At 40.4% G+C, this 17339-nt stretch overlaps 1 protein-coding gene across 1 annotated transcript in view; it reads left to right on the top strand.

The window, feature by feature from the left end:
* frmpd1a (FERM and PDZ domain containing 1a) overlaps window positions 1-17339 on the top strand; it is a 54361-nt gene that overhangs the window by 17618 nt on the left and 19404 nt on the right. The window contains exons 3-6 of the mRNA XM_026169863.2: window positions 9981-10103; window positions 10408-10571; window positions 15655-15757; window positions 15897-15942. Coding sequence (XP_026025648.2) covers window positions 9985-10103; window positions 10408-10571; window positions 15655-15757; window positions 15897-15942 — 432 coding nt within the window. The 5' untranslated portion in view covers window positions 9981-9984. The remainder of the gene's footprint in view (window positions 1-9980; window positions 10104-10407; window positions 10572-15654; window positions 15758-15896; window positions 15943-17339) is intronic.

Raw genomic sequence — 17339 nt, 5'->3', positions numbered from 1 at the left:
GACATCAAATTTGACCACACCCTATGGATCGCTTTTGAGCTCTTCTAACTCTGTGGAAACGGACAAAATAACAAAGGCAAAAACGTCATTCAACAGGAAAATGACACCATCATGCAGTGTTAATCTAAATAATGTTCTATAAATACATACACATTTTAGCATTGGATTAGAAAATAAGCTCCACTTTGAGCTGTTGCTAGTGTGTGTGTGTGTGTGTGTGTGTGTGTGTGTGTGTGTGTGTGTGTGTGTGTGTGTGTGTGTAAGCACACTGATGAGCATCATTGTATCACAAAATGAATTAAAAATTGTACTGAACTGGATGGTACTTATCAAAAATAACATAACAAAGCAATTGTATCAGGTGTAATAGACAATTTTCTGGTTTCTTCTTTCAGCTCCATTTTTCAGTATCGTTGAGACACAGAGAAAGCAAGAAACAGATGTGAGAAATCTGATTCCTCCCACATGAGCAATAATCTAATAGAACGAGATGGAAGGGGACACATGATTGAGTGATGACATGGTCAGTAGTTGGATGGCTGCAAGACATTCATGGGTGAAAAGGAGGGAGGAACAGAGTTACATGGACAGCACATCTTAGTTCCTGGTTATTTTGTTTATCATGCTTACTCACATTGATGTCATAAATATAATATAATTAATTGTGGGCAAGTTTAGAGGTGATTCGGTAGACCTGAAGTTATTTTTTTGTACGACGAGTACCTCATAACACCTGTCCCAGCAGCAGGGTTGCCAGATTGGCCCTGCGTTGGAACTCTGCCAGAAACGACATGCAGGTCACTGGGTAGTGCTAATACTTGGCAGTGCATGCTGTTGCTGTCAGTACAGTAGAAGTATTTGTTGTGTTGTGGACAAACCACAAAATTATACAGTGTCTTTTCAGCTCAAATTCCAAACTCTGTTTAAATTTACATTGTACATACATTATTTATTAATGTAAAAACATTTTTTATTCATTGTCCTAAGGTCAGTTCCTGACTGTGTGCACAAGTTCCATTCATAAAAGATGATGGGAATTGATAGGTTTGTAGCTTGAACCCATCCGCTGGAACGTTGAAGACAATATAATTACACTGCAAAGCAAGACACAAGTAGGCAAGCTTCTTCATGTTTCTCGTGCACGGGAGAGACCGGACAGGCACCGTTCCTTCGCTTGACCCCAGTTGCTCTCGTCCGTTCTCCCGTACCACTGTTCTTTTATTGAGGTTACATGAATATGCATAAGTTCATTAACATATGACGTCTACATACACACAAAGAGTACCTTGCCTGTGTGTGTGTGTGTGTGTGTGTGTGTGTGTGTGTGTGTGTGTGTGTGTGTGTGTGTGTGTGTGTGTGTGTGTGTGTGTGTGTGTGTGGACTGCTGATCAAAGGGTCAAACATCCTTGGTCAGGAAGAGGGTAGCCTCCCCCTCACCCTAGATGGTTCATCCTAGATAACACGGTGAGGAAGTCCTGCAGTTCATCTAAACAAAGAGCACTTAGACTAGAACAGACGCAACTACGTTAATCCTACCATAAAATAATAAGACACGGTATGACCTCTCATGCTCCCAAAGTGCTGTCTAATACACACAAAGTTTGCAGACTATCAAGGATCAAAACCTCTACCAATCTACAACTAATTACAAAACTCTAAGCATATATAAGTAAATATTTCTAAGCATAAATGACAATCAACAATACAAATCTAACAGGAATGAAACAACATGTTAAAGCAGGTTCTGAGAGTCGCTTTTGCATCTTAAGCACCTGTTACCTGTAAATATCCTAAGGCCAGTCTTAAAATCATGGACAAAAATGTCTTTGTGGTTTCTCAACACTCTCCATTATCTGGATCATCTAAAAGTATTGCTTTGGTAATGAAGTAACCTCACAATGCAACATGTGATGGACAGACAGGAATAAAAATGGGATAGATGGACACAAATATATGATATAAACATATTTGTTTATATTTTACTGTAAAGTAGAGCTCATTGTATCTGGCTGATTCCAACTACACTACTGGTCAAAAGTTTTAGAACACCCCAGTTTTTCCAGATTTGATTGAAAATCATACAGTTTAATCTCTCACTGCACTCTGAAATGAAAGCATGGTACAAATAAGCAATTGGAGTTGAAAAAGAAATCATAGAATGAATATATGGACCAAAATGTATTCTAAACTGTTGGCTCATCAAAGTAGCCACCTTTGGCAGATATAACAGCTGAACACCCGTGCCATTCTTTCTACAACAGAAATCAAATATTCTTTAGAAAGCTCTTCCCATATCTGTTGCAGAAGTCCCCATAAATGTGCAGCACTTGTAGATTGCTTTTGATTTAATTCTTCTGTCCAGTTTATTCCAAACCAGCTTGATTGGATTTAAGTCTGGAGACTGTGCTGGCCATTAAATGTTTTCAAGCTTACCATCTTGTTTTTCTTTCCTGGGGTAGTTTTGGAATAGCTTGAACTTGTGTTTTGTGTCATTACCTTGCTGTAAGATGAACCCCTGACCAACTAGGTGCATACCAGATGGTATTTCATGGCGCTGTAGAAAGCTGTGGTAGCCATTTTGATTCAGGCTGCCTCCTACTCTGCACAAGTCACCGACCCTGGATCCATTAAAAACAGTCCAGACCATCACCCTTGATCTCCAAGTTTGACAGTTGATGCCACACACTGTGGAACCATCCTTTCCGACTCGATGGCGTACAAAGATCCTGCGTGATAAACTGAGGATTTCAAATTTTGATTCATCAGTCCATTATACCTTCATCCAGTCTTCAGTAGTCCATTGGCAGTGTTACATGGCCCAGGCAAGCATCTTTGTCTTATTCTGATGTCTTAGTAATGGCCTTCTTGCTGCAACTTGTCCTGTCAAACCTGCAGCATAAAGTCTTCTCTTCACAGTTGAAACTGAGACTTACAGTAGCTTGCAAAAGTATTCCCCTTGAACTTTCCCACATTTTGTCACATTACAGCCACAAACATGAATCAATTTTATTGGAATTCCACGTGAAAGACCAACACAAAGTGGTGTACACGTGAGAAGTGGAACGAAAATCATACATGATTCCAAACATTTTTTACAAATAAATAACTGAAAAGTGGGGTGTGCGTAATTATTCAGCCCCCTTTGGTCTGAGTGCAGTCAGTTGCCCATAGACATTGCCTGATGAGTGTTAATGACTAAATAGAGTGCACCTGTGTGTAATCTAATGTCAGTACAAATACAGCTGCTCTGTGACGGCATCAGAGGTTGTCTAAGAGAATACTGGGAGCGACAACACCATGAAGTCCAAAAAAAACACACCAGACAGGTCAGGGATAAAGTTATCGAGAAATTTAAAACAGGCTTAGGCTACAAAAAGATTTCCCAAGCCTTAAACATCCCGCGGAGCACTGTTCAAGCGATCATTCAGAAATGGAAGGAGTTTGGTACAACTGTAAACCTACCAAGACAACGCCATCCACCTAAACTCACAGGCCGAACAAGGAGAGCGCTGATCAGAAATGCAACCAAGAGGCCCATGGTGACTCTGGACGAGCTGCAGAGATCTATAGCTCAGGTGGGGGAATCTGTCCATAGGACAACTATTAGTCGTGCACTGCACAAAGTTGGCCTTTATGGAAGAGTGGCAAGAAGAAAGCCATTGGTAACAGAAAACCATAAGAGGTCCTGTTTGTAGTTTGCCACAAGCCAGGTGGGGGACACAGCAAACATGTGGAAGAAGGTGCTCTGGTCAGATGAGACTAAAATGGAACTTTTTGGCCAAAATGCAAAACGCTGCACATCACTCTGAACACACCATCCCCACTATCAAATATGGTGGTGGCAGCATCATGCTCTGGGGGGGCTTCTCTTCAGCAGGGACAGGAAGCTGGTCAGAGTTGATGGGAAGATGGATGGAGCCAAATACAGGGCAATCTTGGAAGAAAACCTCTTGGAGTCTGCAAAAGACTTGAGACTGGGGCGGAGGTTCACCTTCCAGCAGGACCTCGACCCTAAACATAAAGCCAGGGCAACAATGGAATGGTTTAAAACAAAACATATCCATGTGTTAGAATGGCCCAGTCAAAGTCCAGATCTAAATCCAATCGAGAATCTGTGGCAAGATCTGAAAACTGCTGTTCACAAACACTGCCCATCTAATCTGACTGAGCTGGAGCTTTTCTGCAAAGAAGAATGGGCAAAGATTTCAGTCTGTAGATGTGCAAAGCTGGTAGAGACAGACCCTAAAAGACTGGCAGCTGTAATTGCAGCAAAAGCTGGTTCTACAAAGTATTGACTCAGGGGGCTGAATAATTACGCACACCCCACTTTGCAGTTATTTATTTGTAAAAAATGTTTGGAATCATGTATGATTTTTGTTCCACTTCTCACGTGTACACCACTTTGTGTTGGTGTTTCACGTGGAATTCCAATAAAATTGATTCATATTTGTGGCTGTAATGTGACAAAATGTGGAAAGGTCCAAGGGGAATACTTTTGCAAGCCACTATACTTACTACGACCACTATTAAGCTGTTGTCCTGTGAGCCGCCTATCACGCAAGCTGTTAACTCTCAGAAACTTGTCCTCTGATTCAGTTGAGGCTTCTGTTTCTGAGCCTTTTGATGGTGAAGAAAACTGTACTCACTGACACCTTGACTTTTGATTTTGCAATTCCTCTGTAGGAAAGACCTACATTTTAAGTGTTGTGATGGTCTGTCTGTCTTCCATTGTTAATTGCCTTTTTCTCGCCATTTCTGTTACAACACACTACTTTCTGCAGTATAATACTGTTCAAATGATGGTACCAGAGTGTGTTCTAACCAAGAGGGTTGTAAGTAATCCAGAAAGGTTGGAACACCTGTAGGAATCAGTAGCACCAGCTTTCAAGGCTTGATCAACCTCCATTGCTGCAGAACAGCTTTAAATTGTTAACCCATTTTGTGTACCTTGAAAAAGGACTTTTTGTATAATTCTGAAATGTACATTACTTTAGAGTTTTAGGTAACCTTACCTTTTTTTTTAACCTCTGGCAGGTCACTACTTACCTTTGTACCATTTCTAGCTATTCATTGGACTTGAACAACTTCAACTGCAATAAATAACTGGAAAAATTGGGCTGTTCTAAAACTTGTGACCGGTAGTGTACGCAAACAAGTAAGATGTCAACAAAATATCACGATATTACAAAAATCATGAATATGTGTTTTCCTTTTTTATACTGATAATGTGGTATAAAAATCACATAAAAGTGGTATAATATTTTTCCTGGGTTGTAAGGCGGTGCATGACTAAACCACACTGAAGTATCCTCTAAACACTTGCCACATGACATGCAGCAAGTAGTCACATTGCTCATAAAGCTCACAGGAAACTCACCACACATATGAGACATGCATATTATTTAAAACATTTCTAGAAGAAAAGTCACACAATACTTAGACTTAACTCAGTGATGAGAGCAGCATTTATGTCAAAGTACGGTTCAAGAAAAACTGCTGTATTTTATATTTTTCTGTTTAAATCCACGCTTAAAATGAAGTCCCTTTTTTAAATGTTATGTTATGTTCTCATTATTAATATGCACTTGCATATTAATAATCCTCATGCTAATCTATTTCTTTGTTGACTCTTTGTGACCATGTCATAAAAATAAATAAGCAACCTGCAGCAAATATCACACTGACGTATAGTGAAGTCTCCTTAAAACTCATCACATATGGAAACTTGTAAAAGATCACTCCTCATTGTGTTTAAATATACTGGGTAAGCCTAATTTTTTGAAGTGCAGGGCTGATCTTTTAGCTCAATGTTAATAAGATTATCATAGATTTAATGTGCCACCAAGTGAAAGCAGAAGTAAAAAGTGCAAAACACAGAGTTCCCAAACAGGATACAACCCGAGCTGACAGACATGTGACTTGTACCACTACGACACCAAGAGCCTCCGACTCTGTTCCTGTTTGCTGCACAATTGTGATGTATCAAGATGCCAGTGTCCCGTGCATTCTTTCACATTACCATACACATTTGATTTCCCAAGATGAGCACATGATAAATTCACATAGTTTACTGTATTGTGTAGTAAAGTAGAGCAAAACAAACTAGATCTAAAGAACAACAATCTAGAGGTGTAGTTTCACAATTCAGCCTGAAATATTCCAATAACAGTCCATCCTATACAAATCACACGACTGAAAATGGATAAAATTCCTATTTTCTTAACTTTTCATTACGATAAACCAGGAGTTAGAGCTTTGAAACACTAACAATGGAGCTAGAATATTTATGAAAGAGATATTTGACATGTTGTATCATTGATGAGAGAGGAAAGTACAGTCTCAGTTTCCTTTGCTGCCTTGATTTCTGCCTTGAATATGTCCATTGGAAAATAGATTTTTTCCTATGTTTTACTGTAATGAATTTAATTCCCTGGGCTTGTACTTCATCAGTATACTCAATCAAAGCTACTTAGGAAGGAAACCATGTTTATGGGATTAGAGGGGATTGGATGTAGATGAATGCTTTGTCCCAGTGTTTGTATTTTAAAATGCACAGACATTTGGCTACGATCCATCCCTGATTAATCTACTTTTAGAAGTAAGTCACTGCTCTGTAAATCCATTACTTCAGTGTCTCGGGGTCTGTACCTTTTCTTATGTAACCATTTAACTTGTGTGATCTTCGTGCTGCTGCGGTTCTTGGGTTAGTCAGTCCCTAGCAAAGCTGAGTACACTTCTGTTTTGGGTCTGTGCAACCTGAGAAGTGAGATACTGCAGATGAAGCAAATCGGTAGAGTGTGATATGGAATAGCGAGAAGTGAGGTGCCGATAGGATGAGAACAGAGGGAACAAGAGGAGGAGAGAGTTATTCACAGACAGATGGATGGATAATGTACTTATGAGTCAAGATCCCCCAGGAGCCACTGCTGTCTGCTTATGTCACTCACCACTTTCATCACTAAGCCCGCCTCCTGTCTCACCTTCTATCACACTTGCCTGTCTTCTGCCCTTTCATTTAGTTTCCTGTACTTGTCACACATTTCCTCCCGTCTCCTCTCCTCTCTAATCTTTTGTTTCCTCTATGTCCATCATTACGCCCATCTGGGGGAAATTCCTTCCTGCAGCTGCTCACTGGGAAGGCCTTGTGAGATTATTCACTCATTGATTACATCTCTGAGTCCAAACTTTATTCATTAATTCATCCATCCTTCTGCTCATCACCTTGTCACAGGGCTAACTGTGCTTTACGTCATTGTTCCATTCAGAGCATCTCCTTATCCATTCATCAACCTCTCCAGTTACTCATTGATTCTATATGAAATCATTATCATTAATACATTTCCAAAATAAATCAGTCATTCATTCATTTGTTCACTTTTTCATTCACCCCTGTATCATTCATAGTAAGTAAGGTGATTCTCCATGAATGCTTACTGTCAGAGAATCTCTTTCCCAGTCATAGTCAGTAGGTTCAGCCCGTAAGGATGTGAAGGGGGTATAAGGTATCAGCTAATGCCCAGGTCTTTGTCTGACTGCTTCAGTCATCTGGGAGGAAGGTTGTGTGTGTGTGTGTGTGTGTGTGTGTGTGTGTGTGTGTGTGTGTGTGTGTGTGTGTGTGTGTGTGTGTGTGTGTGTGTGTGTGTGTGTGTGTGTGTGTGTGTGTGTGTGTGTGTGTGGTTAGGGAAGCCAGATTTATGGTCCCATGTTGGTTTCCATTTGCATAGCTCTTTGGTTGTGCAGAGAGAGGGATTGTGGGAATTCGGCCAGTGCAGAGGTAGTGGAGACTCACTTGTGTGCACTCCTCCAAAAAGCCAACAGAGCGTTGTGCATAGGTAGAATCCTGATTGGTTGAAAATTGAAACAAAAGGGGACCACAGAAGAAGAGCCATGAAATGGCACTCTATCAGCAAGAAGTTCTTCAAATATGGTGACTGTTGTCTTTTCTGTGGCAGGGGCTAACAAAGGACCAACAATGGCACAAACATGAGCACATGTAGCACAAATATACTGGTCCACATTCCACACAGTATCAACACTGCCACTGGGTGACAGCTAACAGCTACAGCATGTAGATGTGCATCTGCAAAGCTCTGCCTAGCATCTTCAGGTGCTACATTTAGGCTTTTTGAAAACCTGTTACTTTTCTTAAAAGACAATGGATACACCTTTCATCACACAATTAAGTGTGTTACATTTAATTAATTTAATTAAATGTGTTACATTTAATTGTATCAGTGGAGCCCAACCTATGGAACTGTTATTTTATGTAGGCACATGATCCATTTACACGATAAAAGCAGATCTGTAATCTGTAATGTTTCAGATGATATTTCCTACACATCCACTACAAATCTCATGTAGTTTGAGCTATTTAAGTTGTGTAGCTCGCCTCCTCTTCAGACCACTTTGTAACCCACCTTTACCTCAGCTCCTCCTGTTCATGATGTGCCTGACTTAATTGCTGTCAACACTACAGTTACTGATGACTGATCTTGTTTTTCTCACCCCGTTGCTTCACTGAATGCAACATTTCCTTTTGCTACTATCATCTGCCTGCACTGGATTTTATAGCGGCATGTAAGAGATGCATATGGTGGAGATCTGCTTTACGAACACCAAAATTGACTGGCTGCAGCATGAGTAAATGTTTTGTGACCACTTTTGTAAGGTGCAGCCATTAGGGAGACAATCCAGAACCCCTGTTTTGAGGAGACGTGTATTTTAACTTTCATTCAACTGTTACGAGGCATCAGCAGCAGAACTTGATATTCTGTGTCAGCAAAGTGATGTCATGCTGCTTTTCTTTGCTGACATGTTGCAGAGGGAATTGTCAGGAAGAAAAATGCCTTTCTTACTCTTTTTTTTTTTCAGCCTGCTTAACATTCTTCTTAGAACTGACTCAACTTTCGCACGGGTTTTCACACAAAACAAAAGCTAGAATGTCCAAAATTGTGGAGATTTCCCCAAGTCTGTAGGTCTTAATGAGCTCACACGTGCATGTAAGCTGATATTGTATTACCTCAAATACTGTATGGCTCCACAGAGGCCCATTAACTTAGTATTGCATCATAGGCCCGTGCATTAGTCTGACCGAGCCCCGCAGACGCCAGAGGTGTCCCATGTCCATTACATCTCTCTCACCAACCAACAATCATTTATAAGTACCACCTGTCTCACAGCAACACAACAGGGACACATTTAAGGGAAACACCATTGTTATTGGAATGATAAACTACCAATATTGATGTTTATTGAGGCACCATGCAGTAAGTGATTGGTTCATAATTTGGGCTAAGAGCCTTTTAAGTAGCATGATGCAACAAGTAACATCATTGCTGGCCTCAGTTGAAATATTAAATATCTAATACCCAGTGTGTGTGTGTGCTTGTGTGCGTGTGGGTACTGTGTCTCCACTTACTGTTTTTCCTTTATTTTTTTGCAGGGTGTTTTCATTGAATTTGTATTCTGCATACACTAATGTAATAGAGTCTGATTTGTACCCCTAACATCATCATATCACAGCACAGATTTACGCATAAGCACACAAATGCCATGTGCAGGATTGTTTGCATCTGGAGTGTAGTCTTAGTGTTGCAGCTGGGCTTTCTTTAACACGAAGCAACAAAAGCTGAAAACTGTAACTCTGATCAGCTCCCTGGAGCTCTGGCTGAAGAGGGATTGTCTCTCCTGTCATGAGAGTGATTAAGGGCTTACACTCTTACATTTCATTCTAGTCAAACATGTGCTGCAGCTTTGCCAGGTATTGCCTCTTGTGTTTGCACACTTTTGTGAACGGTGCTTGTGGTCTTAGGCTTGTTTGTCACGTTCACCTAGAGGGAAAACAACCAGGAAGCTCTCCAGCCTCCTGTTTAGATTCTTTTATGAAACATTTACATTGTACATTGCATATTTGTTTAATGTGGAGCCATTTAACTAAATCTACGACACAAATGGCTCCTTTGATCTACAACCCCTGCCAGGTAAATGGAGGTGCAGGACAGGAGCCGCTCCCCGTCTCGCAGGACCAGCCGAGTAGAGCAGGTAGTGGGACGATGGCTGAGACGGTCCAGAGACTTGGGCAGCAGATCTCACTCTCTGAGCAGGTATTATGTCTTTTTTTTGTTTTTTGTATAAATCCATTATTTTACCATTTTTACTATCTTTGATATATTTTGCCTTGAGATGCACCTGTCTACAGTCATCATCAAAGGAAGCCCATATTTGTAAAACCTTCTAAAACAGGTTCTCTCATCCAGTAACAAATAAATTAATGCTTTAATTTGTGGCTTTTCACAATTATTTCCTTGTTTTTGTTATCCCCACAAATATAAGGCTGTTCACAGTAGTACTGCTCTGTGAGAAATACAGATACTGCAGTAAGATGTCACTCCTGAATTACTCCTCCAGGGATCGGGCTGCAGCAGAAGGGAAGACAGCAGAGTCCAGTAGCTCTGACCAGAGGAATTATCCCTTCCGCTTCAATATTCAGATCCAGCGCGACCCAAACCTCAACTCTCATGGCCTCACGCTTTCCTCCCAGAACCCGATTCTGGTGGAGGAGGTCACCTCAGGTAACGTTTGCAACAGCACCGTTCTAAGGAAATAGCCGTGACACAGATTTCTGAACTTTAAATCAAATGGGTCTCTATACTAAACCTTGTTGTGTTTATAAATAGCTATTCTATGCGGTGATCTGTAGCCCTCTTGTCCCTAAATCTACTGCAGCACTTTTCACTACCTTGGGAGTAGAAGGAGTGCATTACTAGTTTGAATCAGGGCCTTTTGTTTTAAAGCTGACACTGCATGTTCACCTGAGCCCTGCTATAGGAACCTCTTCACCAGCTTAGGCTTCTTCTCCCACAGAGACTTCATCCTACCTGCCAAGAGTCAATTTCTATTGCCACAGTCTGCAGAGCTCTAGTACTTTGTCAATGTCTCCCACCTAAAATCACACCTTTATTATTCTTTCTGTAGGTGAAAACTTACGACAGCGTTAGCCACTGTACACCTCATGAGTGGAGAGTAGCAAAGAACAAGTAATTCCACAGCCACAGCATAAATTAAAGGATTTTGGTATGTAAACCTACAGAATCATCATTTAATGCACCTCTGGTTTTATTCTACTTTATGCTTGTATAAGCTGCTATTACTAATATGTTTAGGACTGATATGTTTACTCAGCTAAAAGCTTTACTGACAACGAGGCTGTGATTGTTAGGAGGTAAAATACTGTATATACAGTTCACTCAGGAACAGAATATTGTTTGGCTCATTCTCCCTGTTGTCTCTAGAACCATGCCCTTATTTTGCATAAAGTAAATCTCCTCAGCAAATGAAGGCGTGGAGCTGTGCCAGACCCCTGCAGGCCTCTGGCCAGTGTACTGTGCAACACAAACTGACAAAAGTGAAGCCTCCAAGGCTGCAGATACTGCATACATGCACACAAAATTATATTAACAGAGGAAATGAACTGTGGTGCTTATGTGTTTGTGTGTGTGTGTTCCAAAACACATTTGGAAGGATTCAAGGAAGATGGCGTTTTTAGCCCTCGATTGAGGCTCTCAGGGAGCACATACATTCGGACGATGCACTGTCTCCAAGAATCACTTCCAGGCAAATGCCTGATATGCAATAGACGGATATGACTAAGATTAGAAGTATGGTTCGGGTTTCAAAGAGGTGGAATGTGTATGCAGCTGGGGGGTGTGGTTGGAAACCTTAAATCAGTCCTCTTAACTAAATTAATTTACAGAGATGTAAGGATTTGCCAGCACATGCTGCACAAAAGGCTTCCTCAGTCAGAACCTCGTTTTTTCCCTCTGGCAATAGCCTGCTATAAATCACTTCTAAAGCAGAGGTGAAATCTCTCCTTTAATCAGTTCCTTTTTAGAAGTCTGACGTTTAATAAATGTATACAGAATTTTTTTACGCCACACTATTAATCACAAAAAATAAAAAGGAAAATTATAAATATATAACTGGATGAAAAAATTTTAATTTCAACAGCACAACAGATTTTATTTCGGTTTGATGACACCATTCAAAATTGTTTTGCATATTTAAAAAAAAAAGAAGTATTTGTGAAAGAGATTTATCATGGAATCTATACAATTTTGTGAAGTACCGAGTACACTCCATGATTCAGTAGCATGTAGAACCACTATTAGCAGGAATCTTTTTAAGTAGTTGTTGTCTGTATGACTTTATCAGTCTCTCAGATCATTGTGGAGGAGTTAGTCCACTCTTTAAAATATTTCTTAAATTAATTGAGATTTGCAGCTCTCTTAAGATCCCACCACATCAGAGTGGCTCAACCATGTTTTGTTTTTCTCAATTTGCGCCATTAGGTTGTAACTTTATTTTCACTGTATTGCATTTTTTTCAATCAATGGGCTATTGGAACACCTTTCTTCTTTTTCAGCCATTCTCTTGTAGACTTGCTTTTGTGCTTTGGATCATTGGCCTGTTGGATGACCCACTTTTGTCTGAGCTTTAGCTGTCGGACGGATGGCCTCATATTTGACTCTAGAATACTTTGTTATTCAAAGGAGTTCATGATTAACTTAGTGACCTCAAAATGCTCAGATCCTGTGACTGCAAAACAAGCCCAAATCGTCACCCCTCCACCACCGTGCTGGCTGTTGGTGTAAAGTGTTTGTGCTGATTAACTGTTTGTTTTTTAGCAAACTTGTCACTGTGAATTACAGCCAAGCGTATTTGGACTCTGTCAAACAAGACATAAGTCTGTTGTTTGTTCAGCTGCAACATTGCAAATTGTGCTGCCATGTTCTTGAAGAGAACAAACAGGGTTGTCATAACATAAGCTGTGTCCCAAAACGTCGGCTGCATCCTTCGGAGGACTCGGCCTTCACGGTCTACGTGGGCCGGGTCCTTCGAAGACCAAGAAGGCCAGAAGTGCGAGGCTGTGAAATGGGACGGTCTAGCCTTCAGATTTGCGTCACCACTGTGTCAGTGAAGTTTAATAAACTCGGCCATCTGCTCCTTGCTATCTAAAATATAACAGGACACTGCCATAAATTCTCGACCGTCTCACACTTCTGTTTAATCAGTTTTCTGTTTGACTTGTATTCAGCTGTGTGAAAATCCCAGAGGAACCCACCTGATGGATTAATAAAGTTGTATTTAATCTAATAATCTAATAACTTTTTCTCAGCCAAACCGATTGACTCCGGAACAAATAAAACACTGAAAAAAGCCAAACAATTACATTTTTAAGTTATCCGAGTGACTTATGTATCATGTTTAACCTCAGTAGCGAAAGACAGCGGGGGTCCGAAAACAATAAGATAGATAGATAAGATAAGATAAGATAACGCTTTATTGTCATTGCACAGTCATACATAGTACAGTAGTACAATGAAACTGGATGAAACAATGAGTCCGCAGCTCTCACCGGCTCAAGTGACCATTGAACCCCCCGGCTAGCTGTTGAGCGGGTGGGTAACAGACGTCTCCAAAAACACACTTTTGCATATATGCAATGTCTTGATAAACCAAGCAGATATTTGAAGTTTACACAGCTACTTTCTCGCCTGAAAATATGTTAAAAGTTTCTGGGATATGGTGGGCCACGAAGGATACACCCGACCCATCCTTCAAAATCGGGGAAATGAACGACACATTTGTCGGCCGCTTTTGAAGGACTCGACGAATTGGGACAGCCTTCGTCGGCTGGCTGTGACGTAATCGGCCTTCAAATGCGGCCTCCGAAGAATGCAGCCCATGTTTTGGGACACAGCTATAGAGTTTCATACTCAATACTGATACCCAGGAAAATACTGGATATACCATTTTTGATAGCGTTGGACAGATAATGGCACCATCCTGCACCTACAGAAGAAATGGTGAAATATTCACAGATGCTCTGTGAATGGCAACAAAAACCATTACACAGAGGTTTTTAGTAGTTTCTCCAGGCTTGTGTGTCTGAAGTGTTATTCTGTGACCCAACATTGTCACAGATCTGAAATGGTAGAAAAGTTATCATCATGTGGTCAGCAGCCTGATGACTTCAAAATTTCAAGAAATAAAACTATATGGTTTCTTTATGCATCCTAAAGTACAAAGATGGGATATCAAATACTGTAACATACAGACTCTGAAAAGAATCACTGAAATGTAACTAAACAACAGTTATTGCTATTAAAAGCATATCTGTATTATATCCTACATTTATTTCTCCTAGAAAAGCGCATGGGTCTGAATCCCCCTGAGGTCCAGGGTCAGATTACCTTCTTTCTCTTGTCCTCTTGGTCACCATCTGTTTCTGCCTGTCAGACACACACACACACACACACACACACACACACACACGCATAAAGATGCTGTTGCTCATGTCTCCAGTGGCCCCACCGAGTCTTGGCTCAATTCGTTCTCCCTGTCCGTCTGTCTGCAGCACGTGTTGCAGCATCTTGACTGTGAAATATGAATCCATTATTCGATAGGCTTTTTCAGGCCCATCAATATCGCCCAACATCTGTCTATGTTTATTTTAGTTATTTAATTGTGATAACATACTAGTATTCAATGCTTTCTCTGAATTATATGGTTACCTGATGTACAGAATAAACACATGTTGGTGGATGATATGGTTTATTAATAAGTAACAGAGATGATGGATGTCCCTCAGAATAGATTCACGTATGCTATTTGTGATCTGAGGCTCAGTTCTTTTGCTTTCCTGTTAGCAAGTCAGATCGATTGCAGTTTTATTTTTTAGCCGAAATCACAGACGGAGCTTCTGAAAACGGCTTGACTCCCATAATTTGTAAACACAGTAAACAAATTTCAAATGATTTTTTTAATCTTGTTTGCTAGTGTCTAGTTTTATGGAATATGATGTAATGTGCGTGCTGTTCCCGTTAGAGTTAAAAGCGATGATAAAGCAAGACATGCTGTGGGATGTGATTGACAAGTCACTACCCTATGAGAGTGCAGCATCTTTTGGTTTCTCATTCACATCCACCCTTTGCTTGTCACGCCTGACTTTAAAACACCAAATCTGCCGTGGGGAAAACACTGAGCTTAAAGTAGCACAGCTCTAACTGAAGTAGCTATTATATGCAGTCTATGGTGAAAAGTGTGATGTTGTAAAATGTAGTAATTTATCAGCTAACTGTATGCAACACAAAAATACAGTTTCTTTCACATCTTGTACCAGTTCAACCAGAGCATAGTTTAACATGCAGAGTTCAAAGGCACAGCAGCAGCAATAATGTGTAGTAGTTGAATATAATCTGTGCTTCTAATTATAGCTTTTGATCGCCACTGAAACACATTTACATGTTCATTCACCGAAAGGACAAAGATAACAGATGTCGTCAGTAGCGCCGACAGCAGCCAATCGTTTTTGGATTATAGAGATGATAAATAAAATATTATGTCGGTACTGAGAAGTACAGTAAATGAGGTGGAGATAGCACAGTTGTTATATGTGCCCAAAATTGGAAGCACAATGATTGGTCGTCCCACAGTTAGATTTGGAGAGCTGTATGAAAAATTATGCACTGAGTGAGATGAAAGGAAATCACTAGAATACAAGCTACAGCCTGTCAGCAGCGCCAGTTGCAGTATGAGCGCAGGCTGATTGAACACCCTCGGGCACGACAACACAAGGACATTTTGTGTGTGCAGGTGGGCCTGCAGATGGTCGGCTCGTCCCTGGCGACCAGCTTGTGAAGATCAATAACGTCTCTGTCGATGACCTGACCCCAGAGCAAGCTACTGAGATAATCAGGTCTGCACAGACAGCTGCATTCACAAACACACATGCATATGCCTGATGATTGGTACATACTCTGCAGTTATTTAAAATTAAGCAATGCATACCATGTGTCATCTTAACACCCTCCCTTTCTGTACTTTTTTTTTTTCAGGGAGTGCCCAGATACGTTGACTATGACGGTACTCAGAACAATGCTGGTGAGTCTGCCCTATCTATCAAAGAGAAACACACTTCAAAGACATACACAGCACAAACAGACTTACAGTTAAGTGGATAATGGCTGGTCCTCTTCCAGCAGCACTTTAGATGAACTTAATGTATTTCTTGTTTCCTGTTTTCATTAGGTAGTAAAAGCGCACTCGCACAATGTGTCTACTGTGTGCACACGTGAATACATACTGTCCATATACAGTGTTTTTATGTATGGAAGCCTGTCAGCAAACTTATTCAGATACCTCGGGATCAGGCATCCTTGCTTACAACAGTCCTGTCCTCAGGGTCTCACCGCTATATCCCCATTAACTGTGACACCATAGTACACACATTCAAACTGGCAGCTCTTCTTCTGCACACACATCTTTCATCAGTCAAACTGTGCGTGTGCGCGGGCACACGTTGTGGACCTCAGCCTGTATTGGTGAAGTTGACGTATGTGTTTGCACTGAGGTGAAATAGATCAGTAAATAAATGGCTGCATCAGCACTTTGGTGATGGAAGCGCCTCTACTGTGTGTTTCATAGCTCACAGCTCCCCCAAGAAATAATTACTGAACTCTAAGGAATTAGCAGCATTTCTTAGAAAATATTCGTCTCTGTCAAATCAAGAGTTTGAACCACGATAAAAAGAGACTTTTCTGTTATAATTAGACAGTGAGATAAGAGAATTGCTTGGCAGTTTCTTTAAGAGCTTTAATCTGCCAACTGTCACTTGTTGTGCAGCAATGAAGGCAACAATGTGTTTATCTTTGTTACCACACAGCATGATTCATATTGCAGTATAAATTTATGATAAAATAATTGTATATAAAGGTTTCCACTTGTATGGATATTCCAGTTTTAACATCTACTGTATACAGTATATGATTCGATGAGCACAAGATTCACTCAAAGAGCTTGAGAATTTTTTACAAGCAGCATTTTTAAATGTTAAACACAAATCCATAATATATTGCATTAGCACCATGTATTTGTAATGGACAACCCTGCATTTTGGAGGTCATTGCCAAAACCAATATTCTTACTTGAGTCCACATTCTTTGGAGTCATGCATTAGTTTGTTTAGATTTGTAGTTAAAGACCATCACTCGTAGTTAAGTCGTAGCAGTTTAGGATGAAGACATCACTCATTGTGGGGAATCTGTTTACTAGCTTGCTGATTTGAAACAGATTTTTCATTATCGCTGCGATATGATTATCTGTTTCAAGAGCCATGACCCATGCATCGTTCACTGTTTATGAATGCATTTTTCTTTTTTAAAAAAAAGGTCCAACAAAAAAACAAACAAACAAGAAATCCTTGCCAGATGTAAGTTGATGGTTAATTTTGGAAAATTTATTCTCCCCTCTGCACATTAGCTTTTTAAATCCATGCATAA

Source organism: Astatotilapia calliptera, chromosome 6 (assembly GCF_964374335.1).
Source record: "Astatotilapia calliptera chromosome 6, fAstCal68.1, whole genome shotgun sequence".
In the NCBI taxonomy this organism is placed as follows: Eukaryota; Metazoa; Chordata; class Actinopteri; order Cichliformes; family Cichlidae; genus Astatotilapia; species Astatotilapia calliptera.
This window is presented reverse-complemented; position numbering and strand designations above follow the sequence as displayed.